At 32.4% G+C, this 18615-nt stretch overlaps 2 protein-coding genes across 6 annotated transcripts in view; one reads left to right on the top strand and one right to left on the bottom strand.

Annotated features, from left to right (window-relative positions):
- The window catches only part of FGF7 (fibroblast growth factor 7), a 62257-nt gene extending 51805 nt beyond the window's left edge, over nucleotides 1-10452 (top strand). For both annotated transcript variants that reach the window (XM_047766412.1, XM_047766411.1), the window contains exons 3-4: nucleotides 8197-8300; nucleotides 9320-10452. In XM_047766412.1, the coding sequence (XP_047622368.1) occupies nucleotides 8197-8300; nucleotides 9320-9514 (299 nt within the window). In that variant the 3' untranslated portion in view covers nucleotides 9515-10452. The remainder of the gene's footprint in view (nucleotides 1-8196; nucleotides 8301-9319) is intronic.
- Nucleotides 1-18615, bottom strand: part of FAM227B (family with sequence similarity 227 member B) — a 217606-nt gene that overhangs the window by 138280 nt on the left and 60711 nt on the right. The gene's annotated exons all lie outside the window — the stretch shown is intronic.

Raw genomic sequence — 18615 nt, 5'->3', positions numbered from 1 at the left:
TATCAATATAGTGAATATGGTTACACAAAATTTAATCATTTTAAAATAAATTAATGGACCAGGGTAGTGCAAGAGTAGATAAACAGTGAGGATTAGGGGCGGAACAAGGAATGCTGTGACTGCCAAAATATGCAGAGAAGAAATTGATGACTATTTACAGATTTCTTGGATTTGGTGCTTAGGAGGTCACTGATGGCCTTAAAGAGATAAAGCATTAAACAGATTAAAAGAATGCAAGTGTTAAATTCAGGAAAAGTGAGCAGATTTAGTCCATTTGTTTAAGAAATTTGGTACTAGTGAAATGGAAGCGGGGTAGTCTTTTGAAAAATTTCAGAGTTAAGGGAAGGGATATTTTATTCATCTGGTCCAAAGGCACAGACTAAAACCTAAGAAAACATCAAGGGCTCATAAACATATTTAAAACTTTGAAATTTAGATTGTGATAAGAAAATCTGACAAGAAAATTAAAAATAGAGATTAGCAAATAGTTGACTTATAAAACATGCCAAATTCATCATTTATTAAATTTTTTAATACTTCATAATATTTGAAAGTAATTTGATAATATTTTTTTACTTTGCAAGAATTCCCTAGAATGCATAATATTTGCAAAAAGTTGGTAGTGAATAATAAATTCATGAGTTACTTTAGGCCAAGTAATTTCAAAAGAAAATTTATCTAAAACTTTAAAATAGTTATAAAATATTGAATCTAATGAGAAATAGGGATGTATTTTAATGTTTGATTGGTGTAGGGCAGTCTGAGGATCTATGACTATCCTTAAAACAGTCCTGATTGAATGAAAAATTTGGGAAGCAGATTTCTTTACTCAAAAGGCAATGGAGGGAGGGACTGAAGATATCCAAGAGAAACAGGATTGGAAATCGAATCGAGTCTACTGCTCTTTGAAGGCAATTCTTTGGAATTTACAAAACGGTTCACACACGTTTAATAATAACTGGAGCAATTATATCCATTGGGTTATCATTTGTTTTTGTTTCCTATAGGAGGAGGAAATACTAACCGAATTTTGATATGCATTTATTAATATCCAGATATTTTTATGGCATCATAATTAAAGTCGCCAGATCAGGTTTCTAAAGTATTAATTGTGTAAAAATTATACTACTGAGATATAGGATTTTAATGTGTCAAAAATAGGGCACATATTTAGAAAAATTCTTTGCTATCCTTGTAATTATGATAGTGCATAAAAATCAAAGCAGTATAGATACATACTCTTTAATTAAAATCATACTAATGTTAAGATAGTAACCAAGTTGATCAAACATAACTGTTTTACATGCTTTGCTATTTACTTATATGATTAAATTATAATTTGCAACCTGATATTTTAAAATATCATTAACAAATTCTCCAGACATGTTGCAGTATACTGGCCATTTCTGTATGCATGGGCCATGGAAATTTTGTTTATAAACTTATATATACAGAGAGTTACATAAAGTAGCCAAAGCTATATAACCCAAATAAACCATGAGAAATAAAATTAATTTAGAAAAGCTGTTTTCAAACTTTTTAGTTGAGACAACTCTGTACTATTAAAATTACTGAGCACACCAGAGTTTTTATTCATATGGGTTATAAATACTGATGATTCCTGTATTCAAAATTAAACAGATATTTTGAAAATAATTATTATTTAAAAAATCACAATAATAACTCATTATAGGTCAACCATAATATTAGTGCAGGAAGAAAATCAGGCTTATATAATTGTAGTCATTTTCTTATGTGCTTGGCACATCCAATTAAAATTCCTACAGTATAATTTATATCCTGACATTTTCAAATTCAAATCTCCAATGACTCCTCATTGTCTATAAACAAAAGCTAAAATTTCTTAAATTGGCAATTAAGGCCCTCAACAAACTCTTTTGCACCTTTTTCTATTTCTTTGATACATTTCCTACTCTAGACAGATAGCTCTAATTTCAGTCTTCTGAAAATGACTTCTGTATTATTGACTCTGTTATCTTATACTTTTCTCTCTCAGTTAAAATGTTTCCATTCTACCATTATGTCAACCTTATCTATTCTTCAGGACACAATTCAAGCTCTTTCTGTTCCTCAAGTCTTCCCTTGAGCACCTAGGAAATGAACATCTCTTTCTTCTGAATTTCTATTGAATTGATTTTCCATTCTGTTTTTTGTTTGTTTGTTTGTTTGTTTGTTTTAGCAATTGCATATAATACTGGGTATCATTCAATTTGTTTCCTGTAGGAGGAGGAAATACTAAGTGAATTTTGACATGCGTTTTATTAATATACAGATATTTTGGTGGCATCACAATTAAAGTCACCAGATCAGGTTTCTAAAGTATTACTGGACCTCAGTAATTTTTATATCCCAATACAACCGAGAAATATACACAAATGTAGTGGTGGTCTGTTTATAAAATAGTTGTATTTCCCAGACTTCCCAAAGTGAAACTTACTCCTCGCAACTGTCCATATTTCACAAGAGAAGTCATTATCTTGGTAAGCAGATCTTAATCCATCACCAAAGACATTATTAAAAGTAATTAATAATAAACTCCAGACATACTACATATTTGAGATAAAAATAAATCATAAAAAGTACCACTGCAGTTCACCCTTGAATAAAATGGATTTGAACTGTGTCATTCCAGTTATACATGATTTTTTTCAATATATATGTACGATGGTACTACAGGATTCCTGTTTGGTTGAACCCACACATGAGTAACTCGTAGATACATGGGCCAACTCTGATACATGGATTTTCTATTGTGTGAGGCTGGCGCCCCAATTCCTACTTTGCTCAAGCATCAATTGTATAAATAGTTTCTTATACAATCATATTATATTATTAATTCAAATCTAGCATTTTCCTTTTCTTCAAGTCCCTTTACACCTCCTGTTCCTCTATTCAATATTGTATTTTCTCTTAGCTAGAAAGGAGAGTATTTACACATAGGTTTAGGATATCTTTCATGCTCAGTTTTAATTAGGGAATAAAGTCATAATGTTTGCTGGCAATTCTTTTACAGACCTCACAGTTCCTTTACTATTCACATTTTGCATTAATGTGGTATATCTGTTACAATCAATGAATCAATAATAGTACATACTGTTAAAGTCCATCGTTTACACTAAAGTTCACTCATTGCACTCTATAGCTCTATGCGTTTTGACAAATTTATAATGCCATCTATCCACTACTATACTATCACATAGAATAGTTTCACTGTCTTTACAATCTCATGCTTCATGTTTTCATCCCTACTCCATTCTCCCCAATCTCCTGGCAACAAGTGATCACTTTACTCTCTCTATAGTTGAGCCTCTTCCAGAGTGTCATACATTTGGAATCATATAGTACATATCCTTTCAGACTGACTTCTTTCACTTAGAAATATGCATTAAAGGTATATATTTTAAATTTTCAGACATTCTAATAGCTGTGTAGTGTTATTTTATTTAGTAAGTCCCTAATGACATATAATGTTGAGCATATTTTCATATGCTCATTTGCCATCTGTATATCTTTTCTGATGAAGCATCTGTTTGGACCTTTTGCCCACTTTTTAACTGGGTTGCTTATTTGCTTATTGTTGAGTTTTAAGAGCTCTTTATTTTGGAAATACTGGATGCATTATTTGTATACATCTATGTATGTATTTAGATGTACTTTTATAATATAAAATGAATGAATCTATAGCCTGGAGTCTAACATAAATACACAATGGTTAGGATTTTTCATCTAAGAATCCTAGCTGGACAGAAAAATCATAAAAGTAATTTAACATTAAAAATGTTTTTTTTTGGGGGGGGTACCAATTCTTAGTTTTAATGTGCCTAGGAGAGTATGTTTTGTCAAGGACAAAATGAAATGTTCTGAATGATCTGATAACCATTAAGCCACTGCTTCCATTTATTTTCAACTTTAAATAATTCTTAGTTATCATGCTAGAACATCTACATTAAAACATGGCCCTCAAAACTTTTAGATAGAAATCTTAAAAGGTTCAGCAAAACAAAATATTCATATTCATGCCATGGGAGGATATTTATGTGATAAAACACTAATTTTTTTTTTTTTGCTATCAGCTCATGAAAAGACACAGAGAAACCTTAAATGTATATTGCCAAGTGAAAGAAGGCAGTCTGAAAAGGCTACAAACTGTGTGATTCCAAATATATAACATTCTGGAAAAAGCAAAACTATGGAGACAGTGAAAAGATCAGTGGTCTCCAGAGTTGGTAAAGGAAAGAAATTAATAGGCCAAGAACAGAGGATACTTTAGGGCAGCAAAAATCTCTATATGATACAAAAATGATGGATATATGTTCAAACACCAAGAATAAACCATAATGTAAACTATGGGCTGTGGGTAATAATGATGGTCAATGTAGGTCCATTAGTTATAACAAATGTACCACTCTGGTGAGGGATGTTGATAATGGGGAAGGCTACACACATGTGGGGGCAGGGTATGTACGGGAAATATCTGCACCTTCCCCTCAATTTTGCTGTGAATTTAAAACTGCTCTAAAAAATAAACTCTTAATGAAATTTCTTCTCAAAAAGGATAGTTAAAATACTTTAAAATCATAAGTGCCATTGGTGGTAAGAATAAAGGATTAATATTAATTTTTGAAATATATTGGGGACATCAAAAATTCTGGAAGGAGATGTTGGGGAAATTTTTTTTTTTAAGTAATAGCAGTTTATACCAAGGTTCCTCATTTCTCATTCAAAGTGTAATACAGGCTTAAATCATAAATAGGCATAAACATTTAGATAAATTCATAAATGATTAAACCACAGGGAAAAAAAAAAAACCCAGGGAAGCCATTTGGGCATATTCCCTAGTTTGTCAGGGTGACATACTAAGGAATAAATTAATACTACTGTTGACAATTTTGTTGACAAAAATATTGATGACAAAGATAAATGGATAATTTAATTGACATATTGTTTCATTTTTCATGTTCTGTTGTGTGAACTGATCTTATTTTTTTGAACTCTGTCATTATACTACAATAGTCATTATGTTAACAATTTGATGTACCCCTGTAATATGCCTTACATATTTGGGAACAAATGTATGGTGTTATTTATATACATAAACTTCTCAACTGTAAATATAGATTAAAAAAAAAAACCCTCCTATATCTGCCTTATAAGAGACAATAGACATACTGGTAGACAAAAAGACAATTAACTTATTTTGGGAGTTGACTTATTATCGGCATACTATATATTTTTATATTATATTTTATGAGTAACTCCCTGGATCCTGGTTTGGAGGGCTGGAGTTCATAAACTTACATAGCTAATTCTTCTACACAACTTTGTGGATCTGTAGGAACATCCCTTCCCAATCTGCACTTGAATGAAAGAATGGTAACTTTAGTTTTTTCATTCTTGGGTTTTCTTGAATAAGAAAGGCCACAGTACAAGGGGCAAAACAGACTCCAGAGTCAGGATTGATAGGGTATTAAGTCTGCAGATACTACCATAATGCTCTCCCAAGCAACTGACTTCTGGATTTGTTGATTTCCTAGTGAAATACTCTTAAAAAAAATACATCAGACAACTAAGAATACTACTGAATTGGGAACATTGCTATTTTCAAGTCTGTCCTCATCCTGGTTAAAAGGAGAATTTTTAAAGTTTGAACATCTTTTTGCATGCTTATTACCACCTGAGTAATATATATTACACAGTATATTTTGTATACTTTATACTTTATATACAGTATATTTTACAAAGTATGCTTTGGTGTGGAATCTGCTCAGATATTTTGCCCATTTTTAACTGGGTTGTTAAAAATCAAAAGTTTTTTAATATTCTTAACTCCAGTGTGTGAAGGGGTAAGATTAACAATGTTCATCACCTATTGAGTGTCAGAGGGCAACAAAAATATGGTAGGCATGGATGGGGAGGAGGTATGGGAAAAGGATTTGGAAAAGGGCCACTATGAATATATTGTTATGAATGAACCTGATGGGAAGGTGTCCATATATCTTGATTAACAATACCTCTATCATTCTACAGTTACATTTTGTAGACAGTTGGTCTATAAAAGAAATGCCAGCAAATATTACAGATTTCACCCCCTAATTATACATGAGCATGAAAGATATCCTAAGCCTATGCATCAGTACTCTCCTTTCTATCTTAGAGAAAATATAACATTGAGTAAAGAGAGGAATAGGAAGAGTAAAGGGATTTGAAGGAAAGGAGAGGAAAACAGTGACTTCTTCACAACATTTTACAGTGGTAAGATCTTCAGATATCAACTATTCCATACGTTCTTAAATAGCTACATTTACTCAGCTTTGAGGGTATTACAAATATGTTACATCAATGAATTTCTTTCATATTCTTCATTGTGTTGATATAAATTTAACCTAATTGGATCCTGCTGCATAATAAATTACTTCTCTTTGATCTTCCTTTACTGAATGTGAAGAAGTGTTAGCTGTCAGATGCAGTGCTCCAAGAGGGCAGGGTTTGTCTCTGAACTGAGCCTAGCATAGAGCTAGCTCTTGAAGATCTGAATATTGCATGAATGTATCAGCATAACATCTTTTTTATGCTTGAAAGCAACTGCTACGTTTTTCCCTTAACTTCCCCTTCAGGGCTGTGTTTTCCAAAAGTCACCTTTTTTAATTAAGGTATATCTATGTATGTGTTTTGTTATTTATATTAGAATTTAACTTCTGGAGTTCAGAAACCAGTGCTGTTTCTTAATCTGTATTTTAAAAATACAGTACACTTCTAGGCATTCTGACAATGCCTCATTAACATCTAAAAAGATAAATATCCATTCCTTTGCATTTTCTTCACAGACCTCAATTTCTAGATGAGCAGCTGTAGAACTCTCAATTGGATGATTTCTAGTGTTAAGCATAGTATAATGGGAAAATGGCTTCTATATGCAACATATATGTGAAAGAGGTGAAAGTATTAACTAGGCTATATTAATTCTGATGAAGAGAGTAATCATTTTATTCTCCAGATAGAAAAACTGAAGCAAGAAGAATAAATAAGAGGATAAAGTGAAGGCATGGAGCAAAATAATCAAAATATCTTATAATTAAGGGAATATTTTAGAAAAAAGTTTCTGGAGCACTTGTTTATGCAGATAATTTTCACTTGGACTTTTCTTTACACAGAAAAGTTGAAATTATAATTAACAACAGTTACACAAAAAGGTTCACTAAACTTTTAATTTCTACATTGCTTTTAAAAATGAATTTTTTTTTACTGTACTTTTGTGAAAATCATTAAAATATAGCACCTAAGGAAAAGATATACAACAAAAGAAAACAGGTTAACTTTCCTGTGGTAACTACAAGTTTTGTAAAAACAATTTCAATAATGATTAAAAATTAATTAAAAAGGTATAAAGTTATAAAATATTATATGAGCAGGATTCATAATCTGGTTTTAGACTGTCTTTTTTATGTGCCAAAAAACTCACTGTTTAAATATTTAATCTTTTTTAAAGGTAGTAGGTTCTGTTTAACACCATTTACAATTGCTTTAATTGGAAATTTTATTCAATTTCAGTAGATTTAAGAAATATTCTGTTAGCAATAATTATTAATATAAAGTTCAAATAGAAAAGTAAAGACGTTAGTTAATTATATACTTTCACTATATTATATAACGATAAAGAGTCAGAACATCTGGGTTCAAATATCACTTCTGATACTTGGAAAAACTGGGTAATTTAAATTCTTTGTGCCTGAGCTTCTTGATTTGCAAATTAAGGATAATATGAGAACCTGCTTCATAGACTTTGTGATAAGTAGATGTATTAATACATGAGTGCTGAAACAACCCTTTGCATGTGGTATGAATTCAATAAATGTTAGGTGTAATTGTTATTACTACATAGTAAATTAGAAACATTATCCTAGAGAAGAAAAAGCTAAATTCAAATATGTAACCCTATTTTTTGAATCCAGCTATCTTTTTCTGCCAAAATAAAAAAATTAATAGTTTGCACTTTCCAGATTTAATAAGGACTAATCTGGTGTTTGCGTATGTGTGTTCTGGGAGTCTCAGTTTGAGTAAATAACCACATCAATAATCTTAACTTCCAGATGAAAAAAAATAAGAATAAATGATCATTCCTGGATAATTTATAAAGCTGAGTGAATAACTAACATGTCTTTCTGTGATTCCTTGTAGACATCATGGAAATCAGGACAGTGGCTGTTGGAATTGTAGCAATCAAAGGAGTGGAAAGTGAATATTATCTTGCAATGAACAAGGAAGGAAAACTCTATGCAAAGGTATTGATAATTGATAGCTTAGACTTAATATCTCAAACTTATTGTCAAAATTATCTTCCCTTTCTGAAAAGTAAAAATGGAATTAATTTCTCTCAAACTATATAATTCAATTATTTCATTCAAACATTTTATATTTAAGAATTAAGAACAAATGTTTTCTGTGTGAGTTTGGACAGATTGCTTAAGTTCTCTGAACTTTGGTTTCTTATCTGCGAAGTAAATTGGATTAACTGACCTCTAAGAATGTTTCTAGCTCTAAAATTCCATTTGCATTTAGATACTTAAAATAGAAAATGTTCATCTTTCAGTATTAAAGCACTTTTTTTAAAGTCTACCCAATTTGCACATTGCTGACATGAAAATTCTTGGGAAAAAATCCAGGCATGTGTTTATCAACATCAATCTCACATTCATGGGCTTTGAATTATAAACATTCCTATTGTTCCCATTTTATTACAATATGAAACATTTAACAGTTCATCCCACTACAATAAAGTCTAGTTGACTTTCCTTTGTATTCCTGGCCCAGGCTAATTACACCAAAATATAGGTTTAAATAAATGCATGGTGGGATGGATATGCAAATTAACTATTTTCTATCACTATCACAGGCAGTGTTAACAGTAAATTAAGTTATGAAACAATGTCTTCCAGCTGAGGGAGGCAGAGGCACTGCTAATTATATCAAAATCTCATTTGTCAGGGAAAGAGTGACTTGGGCATAGTAATGTTAAGTGCTGTTAATTAGGAAGAAATAGTCCTAATACTTAAGAAGAGTAGCAACTGACTTCCAAAACACTGCATGTTTGAAAGTATGCTGCATAACAGTGTATCATTTTATGTTTTTTAAAAATTTGTCTTTTTACAATTATGCTAAATAGAACTAATAAATTGCATTATGCCTGCTCAGAAAAAGGCATGTATGTCTCAATTCTATGAAATATCACTGCGTATTCTTTGCTGAACCCAATTCCTCTAACAATCACTTGGATAATGCTGTTTCTTCCATGTTTCAACAGAAAGAATGCAATGAAGATTGTAACTTCAAAGAATTAATTCTGGAAAACCATTACAACACGTATGCATCAGCTAAATGGACACACAGTGGAGGAGAAATGTTTGTTGCCTTAAATCAAAAGGGGGTTCCTGTAAGAGGGAAAAAAACCAAGAAAGAACAAAAAACAGCCCATTTTCTTCCTATGGCAATAACCTAATCATATATGGCATATAAGAAACCAGTTCCAGCAGGGAGATTTCTTTAAGTGGACTTTTTTCTTTCTATTTTTCTTTCCTTTCCTTTTTTTTTTTTTTTTAAAGTAACCATGAAAGGCTGGAAAACTACTGAAAAACTGATCAAGCTGGACTTGCGCATTTATGTTTATTTTAAGAGACTGCATTAAAGAAAGATTTGAAAAATATACACAAAAATCAGATTTAGTAACTAAAAGTTGTAAAAAATTGTAAAACTGGTTGTACAATCATGATGTTAGTAATAGTAATGTTTTTTCTTAAATTAATTTACCCTTAAGAGTATGTTAGATTTGATTATCTGATAATGATTATTTAAATATTCCTATCTGCTTATAAAATGGCTGCTATAATAATAATAATGCAGATGATGTTATATAAGATGTGTCAGACCTAAAGGCTGCTGGAATGACTTGTCAGATAATCAATCCAATAATAACTATGGAAGATGGGCAGTATTTGAAATGCTTTCTAGTGAAAAATTATGCAAAGGACTCTAAGCAGAAAAGAAGGAATGTTCTCAAAAATTCTATTACGGAATTGAATCAAATAAGCAGTTTTACAAAAGCTTAGGTGTAAAACATGCTTGTACCTATCAACAAGAATGACATTCTTAACACTGCTCAAATTGAAAGGGTATTGCTTAAAGGATGTTTTCAAAAATCTTATATGTAAAATAGCAATAATGATGATAATACTGTACTTCATCTCACTCACCACGAAATAACATTTTATAATTCCTAAAAGTAAATTCAAAAACCTTTTACTTTTTTTTTCAAGTAACATAATCTATCTTTTGTATTAATTCATATTCAGGACTATGGCTTTTAATAATGTTCTTCCCACAAATAATCACGCTTTTTTCCTGTGGTTACACCATTAAAACTATATTTTAAGTTGTATTAGAACTTTACTGTTTTGTTATTTAAGTTTATATTATTTATAAAAAAACAACCTTAATAAGCTGTATGTTTCATATGCTTTTAATTCTAAAGAAGTAACAAAACCGTCTGGCTCAACTGCAAGTTCTCCCTCTGCTTATGACCAACACCAAGTCTAGTACACAGCATTTGGGCCAGCAAATCCTGGATGGCAGACAAAAATGACAGCCTGCAGCAATTCTTACAATAGATGTCTCACAGGGAACAATACAAACATGTGAAATATGTTTTGCCACACACTCTTGTCAACTAAGTTGGATCTTATAAGTAAAATCACTGCAGATAAAAGAATTTAACAGGATTTTCAAGTTAGACTATATTTGAGTTCATGAGTAAAAATGTACCATTTTTTAAATATGCATCATTTAATCTTTAAAGTTAATAGTTTTTCTAATTTCTAGATATCTATACCCTTCAAAATATGGTAACATTTAAAGTTGTTTCCCTGTTAGGTGGTCAGAACACAGTGTCAAAAAATAAAGTCTGTAGTTAGGGATCTGAGGCCCTGAATATCAATGAAGGCTTGAAGTCAGGCTATAGATAATGGACTTATTGGCAATATACATTTCTACTTCATAATTCTTTCATTGGCAGATTTTAGTAGCATTTCATGGTTCATCAATAGAGTCAATATTCATCTAAAATAAACTGTTGGTGCATTAACAAGGGTGGTTTTATTTTTTTGTCTTTTTAGGGCCACACCCATGGCATGTGGAGGTTCGCAGGCTAGGGGTCAAAGTGGAGCTGTAACTGCCAGCCTATACCACAGCCACAGCAACTCAGGATCCAAGCTGCCTCTGCAAACAACACTACAGCTCATAGCAACTCCGGATCCTTAACCCACTGAGCAATGCCAGGGATTGAACCCTCAACCTCATGGTTAATAGTTGGGTTTGTCGACCACTGAGTCATGATGGTAACTCCCAGGGTGGCTTTAATTTTAAAATGTTTGTTATTTAAGTGTCTTTCTTTTATACAAGTATTATCTGGTAATACACTTATAGATGAGCGTTACATGAAAGACTAAGTCAATGGAAATAAAGATTCATTTGATTTTCTTGAGGCTAACCTACATGATGACGCTGCAGGAAACTAGGAAGAACTCTCCTTCCATAAACATAATGCCATGAATGATATTCTTTCCTGTTTTTTGATTCAAGGGCCTTGTAGCCTAGGTTCTTAGATCAGGCTTCTACGACTAGTGTCTTGTGAACACATTGACAGCGGAAGAGGACCTAGGTTTTTCATATTTGTTTCTTAAGTGCCTAGCTGAGTGTCTGTCCATAATCAATTTTTACTTGAATTCACTCAATGTTTGAATATCAATGGAGATTCATAATTAGACTAATCTTACTTCATTTTAAACATTTAGGGTGAAATGTATTTATATAAGATATGAGATATGTGAGAATCAAATACTTCATCTATAAAGTTATAACTATGACCAAATAACAAAGCAAGACTGAATTAACCAATATTTAGCAGTAAATCCAATCCAGTGGAGAGTCTAGAAACACTCACTTATAATTCTTTAAGCTCCCCCCCTTTACACTTCTTTTTTGTCTTTTTTTAGGGCTGCACCCACAGCATATGGAGGTTCCCAGGCTAGGGGTCAAAACAGAACTATAGTCACTGGCCTACACCACAGCCACAGCTACGTTGGATCCTTAACCTACTGAATGAGGCCAGGGATTGAAACTGTATCCTCAGGGTTGCCAGATTCGTTTCCACTGAGCCACGATGGGAACTTCCCCCACCCCCTTACACTTAACATGCAAATTTTAGAAAACAAAATCAGCATTAGTTACATATATATAAAACTCAAGGATCTTAAAACTGCAAGGGACCTTAGTCCTTCCCATTCATTCATAGACCAGGAAATTGAGATTGTAATAGACCCAGAATCACATAGCTGGTTAAGGTTCAGAGCTGCCATAAGAGTCTAAGTCACATAGCATGTGCTTCCTACTTTTAGATTATTTGGGTTATTAGCTAGTAGTATTTTCAAAATACTATTCCTATTGAAACATTACCTTTACATTTACATGCAAATGTGACATATTTTGGCAATTCCCTTCATATATAATGATTAGTCTATACTGTGATGATTTGACTAGTCAGGAGGAAAAGATAAAATTTCCAGTCTTGATTCCTATTCAACTCTTAAATGCACCTGTTTACTTACAAATGGAAAACACTGTGCAAAATATCCAGGCAAACATGTTAGTCTTTCTTAAATGTTCTTTGAAAGAGAAAATTGGTTAAATACATTGGTTTCCAAGAATTAGGAAGGAAAAAAATAGAAGAATATAAAATGGTAAAAAAAGAAATAGTAAAAAAGATACTTTCAATGTAGTTAGTGAACTAAAATATTTTTTACATAAAAATGCTATAAAAATAAATTATCAGTCTTTGAGTTGGCTAAAATTTGATTTAATGACAGAAGAAAAGGGATGCTGGAGCTATTCTTAGTTTCCATCTCTTAAAGTTTGCCCTGCTGGCTCTCTAAAATGACAAAGAACACAGAACTGAACCCTGGAACCAGCTGTAGTAAAAGGAATTCTATAACCACAAATACCCTAAATCAGTGCCTTTCACAATTGTTCCACTGAAATAGCACTACTAGTAGAGATAGAGAAAGAGTCTATGGAATAATGCAAAACCTAAGGCAAAAATTTTGTTGAATAGCTTTTCTCTTGAAATTCGTGCAATTTTTTCATTTTATTCCATAATGCATTTATGTCTGTCTTAATATGAAATTCATCAGTGAGGAAACGTGATGCATGAGAAAAATGTGCAAGTTTTACAATGTGGCTTCATTTAACTATGACCCTACTGCCATACACTTGGGCATGAATAAGACACAAGAGTCCATCCAACTTAACACACAGATGACAGACACATGGCTAACTTTATTTTGTATAATGTTTACTGTGAGCCAGAACGACATTAAAAATATTTAATGACCAGTATGAGTGAGGACTCCATACAGAAACTACTCAAAACTGATCAACAAATTCAGTAGCAGGATACAAGATTAACATTCAGAAATCAGATGCATTTCTATATATTAACAATGAAATATTAGAGAGGGAATAAAAAATACAATACCTTTTAAAATCATGCTCCCCAAAATGAAATACCTAGGAATAAAACTGACTAAGGAGGTGAAAGACTTATATGCTAAGAATAATAAAACATTAACCAAGGAAATTAGAGGATTCAAAGAAATGGAAAGATATTCCATGCTCCTGGATTGGAAGAATTAATATTACTAAAATGGCCATACTACCCAAAGCAATCTACAGATTCAATGCAATCCCTATCAAATTAACCATGACATTTTTCACAGAACTAGAACAAACAATACAAAAATTTATAAGGAACCACAAAAGGCCCAGAATTGCCAAAGCAATCCTGAGGAACAAAAACCAAGCAGGAGGCATAACTCTCCCAGACTTTAGGCAATACTACAAAGCCATAGTCATCAAAACAGTGTGGTACTGATACCGAAACAGACATACAGACCAATGAAACAGAATAGAGAACCCAGAAATAAACCCAGACACCTATGGTCAATTAGTCTTTGACAAAGGAGACAAGAATATAAAATGGGAAAAAGACAGTCTCTTCAGCAAATGGCGCTGGGAAAACTGAACACTTGCATATAAATCAATGAAACTAAAACACACCCTCACACCATGCACAAAAATAAACTCAAAATGGCTTAAAGACTTAAAGATAAGATAAGAAACCATAAAACTCCTAGAAGAGAATATAGGCAAAATATTCTCTGACATCATCCTTACAAACGTTTTCTTAGGTAAGCATCCCAAGGTAACAGAAACAAAAACAAAAATAAATGTATATACTAATCAAACTTACAAAGGGAAGTGTAAAAAAAAAAAAAGACAACCTACAGAGTAGAAAAAAATAGCTGACAAGGGCTTAATCTCCAAATTACACAAATAAATCATACAATTCAACAGCAAAAAACAAACAATCCAATTGAAAAATGGGCAGATAAAAAAATTAAAAAAAATAATAAAAAAAATAAAAATAAAAATAAAAAACTAAAAAAAAAAGAACTCATACAAGATGCTACAATGGAGTTAGTCTAAATTTAATCACAATAAAATGTCATAACTTATGAAAAAAAAAAAAGAAAGAAAAATGGGCAGAAGACCTGAATATACATTTCTCCAAAGAAGATATACAGATGACCAACAGGCACATGAAAAAGTGCTCAATATCACAAATTATTAGAGAAATGCAAGTCAAAACTACAATGAGGTACCACTTCACACTTTTCAAAATGGCCATCATTAACAAGTCAACAAATAACAAATGCTGGAGAGGGTGTGGGAAAAGGGTACCCTCCTTCATTGTTGGTGGGAATGTAAATTGGTACAACTGCTATTGAAAACAGTATGGAGATACCTCAGAAAACAAAATATAGAACTACCATATAATCCCGTAATCCCTCTCCTGGGCATATATCCACACAAAACTTTCATTAAAAAAGATTCATGTACCCCTATGTTCACTGAAGGACTATTCACAATAGCAAAGACATGGAAACCACCCAAATGTCCATCGACAGATGAATGGATAAAGAAGATGTGGTATATACACACAATGGAATACTACTAAGCCATGAAAAAGAACAAAATAATGCCATTTGCAGCAACGTGGATGAAACTAGACACTCTCATTCTAAGTGAAGTAATTCAGAAAGAGAAAGACAAATACCATATGATATCACCTATATCTAGAATCCAAGAGATGGCACAAATCGACCTATCTATAGAAAAGAACAAACTCATGGACATGGAGAACAGACTTGTGATTGCTTAGGGGTAAGAGGTGGGATGGACTAGGAGTTGGGAGTTAGTAGATGGCAACTATTGCATTTAGAGTGGATAAGCACTGAGATCCTGCTGCATAGCACAGGGAACTATATCCAATCACTTATGATGGAGGATGATGTGAGAAAAAGAATGTGTATGTGTAACTGGGTACACAGCAAAAAATGACAGAATATCGTAAATCAACCATAACAAAAATTTTTTTAAATAAAATAATAAATTTTTACCTCCCCACAGTATCAGGTACAGTAATGTGCACATAAGTACTTAAAAGTTACATGTTAACTGAATATATGAATTTTTTAACAGCTTGTATATTTACAGTATAGTTTATAAAGATCATAAAGTGTGCTAATGTTTTTGCCTTAAAGTACAAAGAGGAAAAAATAGGTTTCAAAATTAGGAGGGAGTAATAAAAACAGTTTTTCAAAAATGATCTTAATCTGAGTTAAAGATTATGTGGTATTGTACCATGATATGAGAAATGAATATTAAAACATTGGTCTTGTAAATAATCTAACCGCATACTGGTTAAAGGGAGCTTGCTTGTAAATCCTGAGTCATTCCAGATACTGAAAGTCTATAACTGTGTACATTCCAGTCCTAAAAAGGGAGATATGCCATTTTGTTTGGAAAGCAAATTTTAACTATCTGCTGTCTGCTTATCTCATTAAAAAAAAAAAAAAGTAAGTGCTTTTAGTTTAAAATTCTGGGGAAAACTTAACCGCATATGATAATAAGCATCTCAAATGTCAAGAAGAACAAAGTATGTTTTAAACATGTTTTATATTAGAAGCAGCAATTCTGAGACAGCAGACTATATGGAGCACAGATTATTTTGTTCCTTGAAAGTCTTATATATGCACATGCATATTTATACATATATATATATGTGTGTGTGTAAATATATACAAACTCATGTTTTACCTTCATTCTGCTCTTGATCTGCCTCAGGAGTCCTCCAATACACAGATTACAGTATTAATACCCCCCCCCCCACACACAGATAGAACTATGGATGGGGATGAATTCTAAAATAATAAATCTAAGCCACCAGTCTCTACTGCTAATTTTCTACCTCGATAGTCAACAAAAATTTTTGGAGATTATTCAGCACCTCCAGAAATCAGGCATAGAGTAGTGAAATGTTAGAAAGGGGGAATATAGAAATAACCTATTCTAATCATTTCATTTTTATCAGGTGGAAAAATAAGGTTAAGAGGGGTTATATGACATGCTCAAGGACATTCAAGTCTTTTATGGGTAAGTCAAATACATCAGAGCCGAGAAAACATTAGAAACTAAAAAAAGTCTCCAAATCAAAACATTCTTATATCCTTAGTAGATAAATTATCTGAGTCTTATGGTTAGCGGATTCTCCGCAGCGACAACTGAGTCCACTTGGGGATAAGAAACTATAAAACTATAAGTAGAATATGGTATCTCTCAGATGCTATGGACCAGCCCTTTTGCAGTAAGTTCCTATAGGACAATGGTCCTCAAAATTTTGGTCTTAGGGCCACTTTATCGTCTTATAAATAATTGAAGATAAGAACTTTTGTTTATGCATTTATTATTTCATTAAAAATAACAGTAATAAATAATTTCATGTTAAAGTAAATAGCATCTTTTTTATTTATTTATATTTTTTAGGGTAATAGACTTTATTTTTTTTGTTGTTTTTAATTGTAGTCAATTGTTATTTACCCAATACATTTTTTTTTCTTCTGTACAGCATGGTGACCCAGTTACATTTTTTTGAACTATGTTCAAGCAAAATTTTTGAAAAGAGTAATGGTGTTTCACATTGAAAAGGTCTCTAACAATTGGCTTAGTAGAAGACAGCTGGATTCCAATATCTACTTCCACATTTCTTTTGTGTAATACATCCTTTGTATATACATTCAGTATATAACATACACACACACACACATATATATATATACACACACACTGAAGCATATTAAGAAAATCTAGCATCACACAGATAAGCAGTCAAAAATGAGTATTTTAATGGCCTTTTCATATAATTGTGAATATTCTTTGAATACTATACCAAAACTTGACAAGTTCTAGTTTCTCTCTCTCTCTTTTTTCTTTTCTTTTCTTTCTTTCTTTCTTTCGGCTTTTTAGGGCTAAACCTGTAGCACACAGAGGTTCCCGGTCTAGGGGTCCAATTGGAGCTGCAGCTGCTGGCTTACACCACAGCCACACCAATGCAGGATCTGAGCTGTGTCTGCAGCTCATGGCAAAGCCACAGCTCACTGCACAGCTGTGGCAACACTTGATCCTGAAGCCGCTGAACAAAACCAGAGATTGAACCTGCATCCTCATGGATACTAGCTGAATTCTTAACCTGCTGAACAACAATAGGAACTCCAAGTTTTTGTTTCTTAGTGGTGGGCTGCAATATGGAATCTGAAAACAAATCACTGTGCTTTGTATACTGTATTGCATTAAAATCCATTAGTTTATCACACTTTTTAAAATCCATGTGTGATTTAAAAAAACATAATGCATTAGTCATTGGAAAATGTTGGTGCAGTGAGTTACACAGATCTTCTAAATGTTGATACATTTCTTAAAAATAAAAATATCACATTATTAATATTACCATTGACTTAGCAGGGAAGTCTTTAAGTATTGGAAAACTGTGAAGATCAGAGTAGTGAATGCAAGTTCTCCAAAATTTTTGTTTGAAAGTTTGAATTTTATTATTGCCCATAGCAAAAGCATTCCATATATAAGGATTAATGTGCTATTCTTTAACATAATTCCTGCAGCTGAGACATTTCTCTCTCCTCCAAAATGTGTGCTTTCCCTTCCATAGTATATAGTATTACCAGGTAGCACTTAACCAGAGTTTTTCTTTGTTAGCCTTCCGCATACCTAGGTGTAGCCATGATTTGTTCTCACTAATGGTATGTAATTGGACGTGATACAGGTAACTGCTAAGACTTTTATCCATTCCTCTTTTGTTTTCATGATGCAGATTAATTTTATAGACTTTAAGGTTCTATAGGATGGTGACCCCAGAAGGTAGAAGCGGCCTGGACCTCTAACTCAGTTATGTGGAGGATAGGCACTCACTGACCACTAACTAATGAGGAATCTCATAAGACAGCTTTAAATGTAGGTTAAGTTTCAGAGAAACGGAAGAGGCCTAAAGTTCAAATAAATACATAGATTTGAGCAAACTTCTACCTCAAAGAGATTTCCTCATAGTCACAGTCTAAGCAGAAGCCTACAGAAAAAATT

Source organism: Phacochoerus africanus, chromosome 2 (genome assembly GCF_016906955.1).
Source record: "Phacochoerus africanus isolate WHEZ1 chromosome 2, ROS_Pafr_v1, whole genome shotgun sequence".
Lineage (NCBI taxonomy): Eukaryota > Metazoa > Chordata > Mammalia > Artiodactyla > Suidae > Phacochoerus > Phacochoerus africanus.
This window is presented reverse-complemented; position numbering and strand designations above follow the sequence as displayed.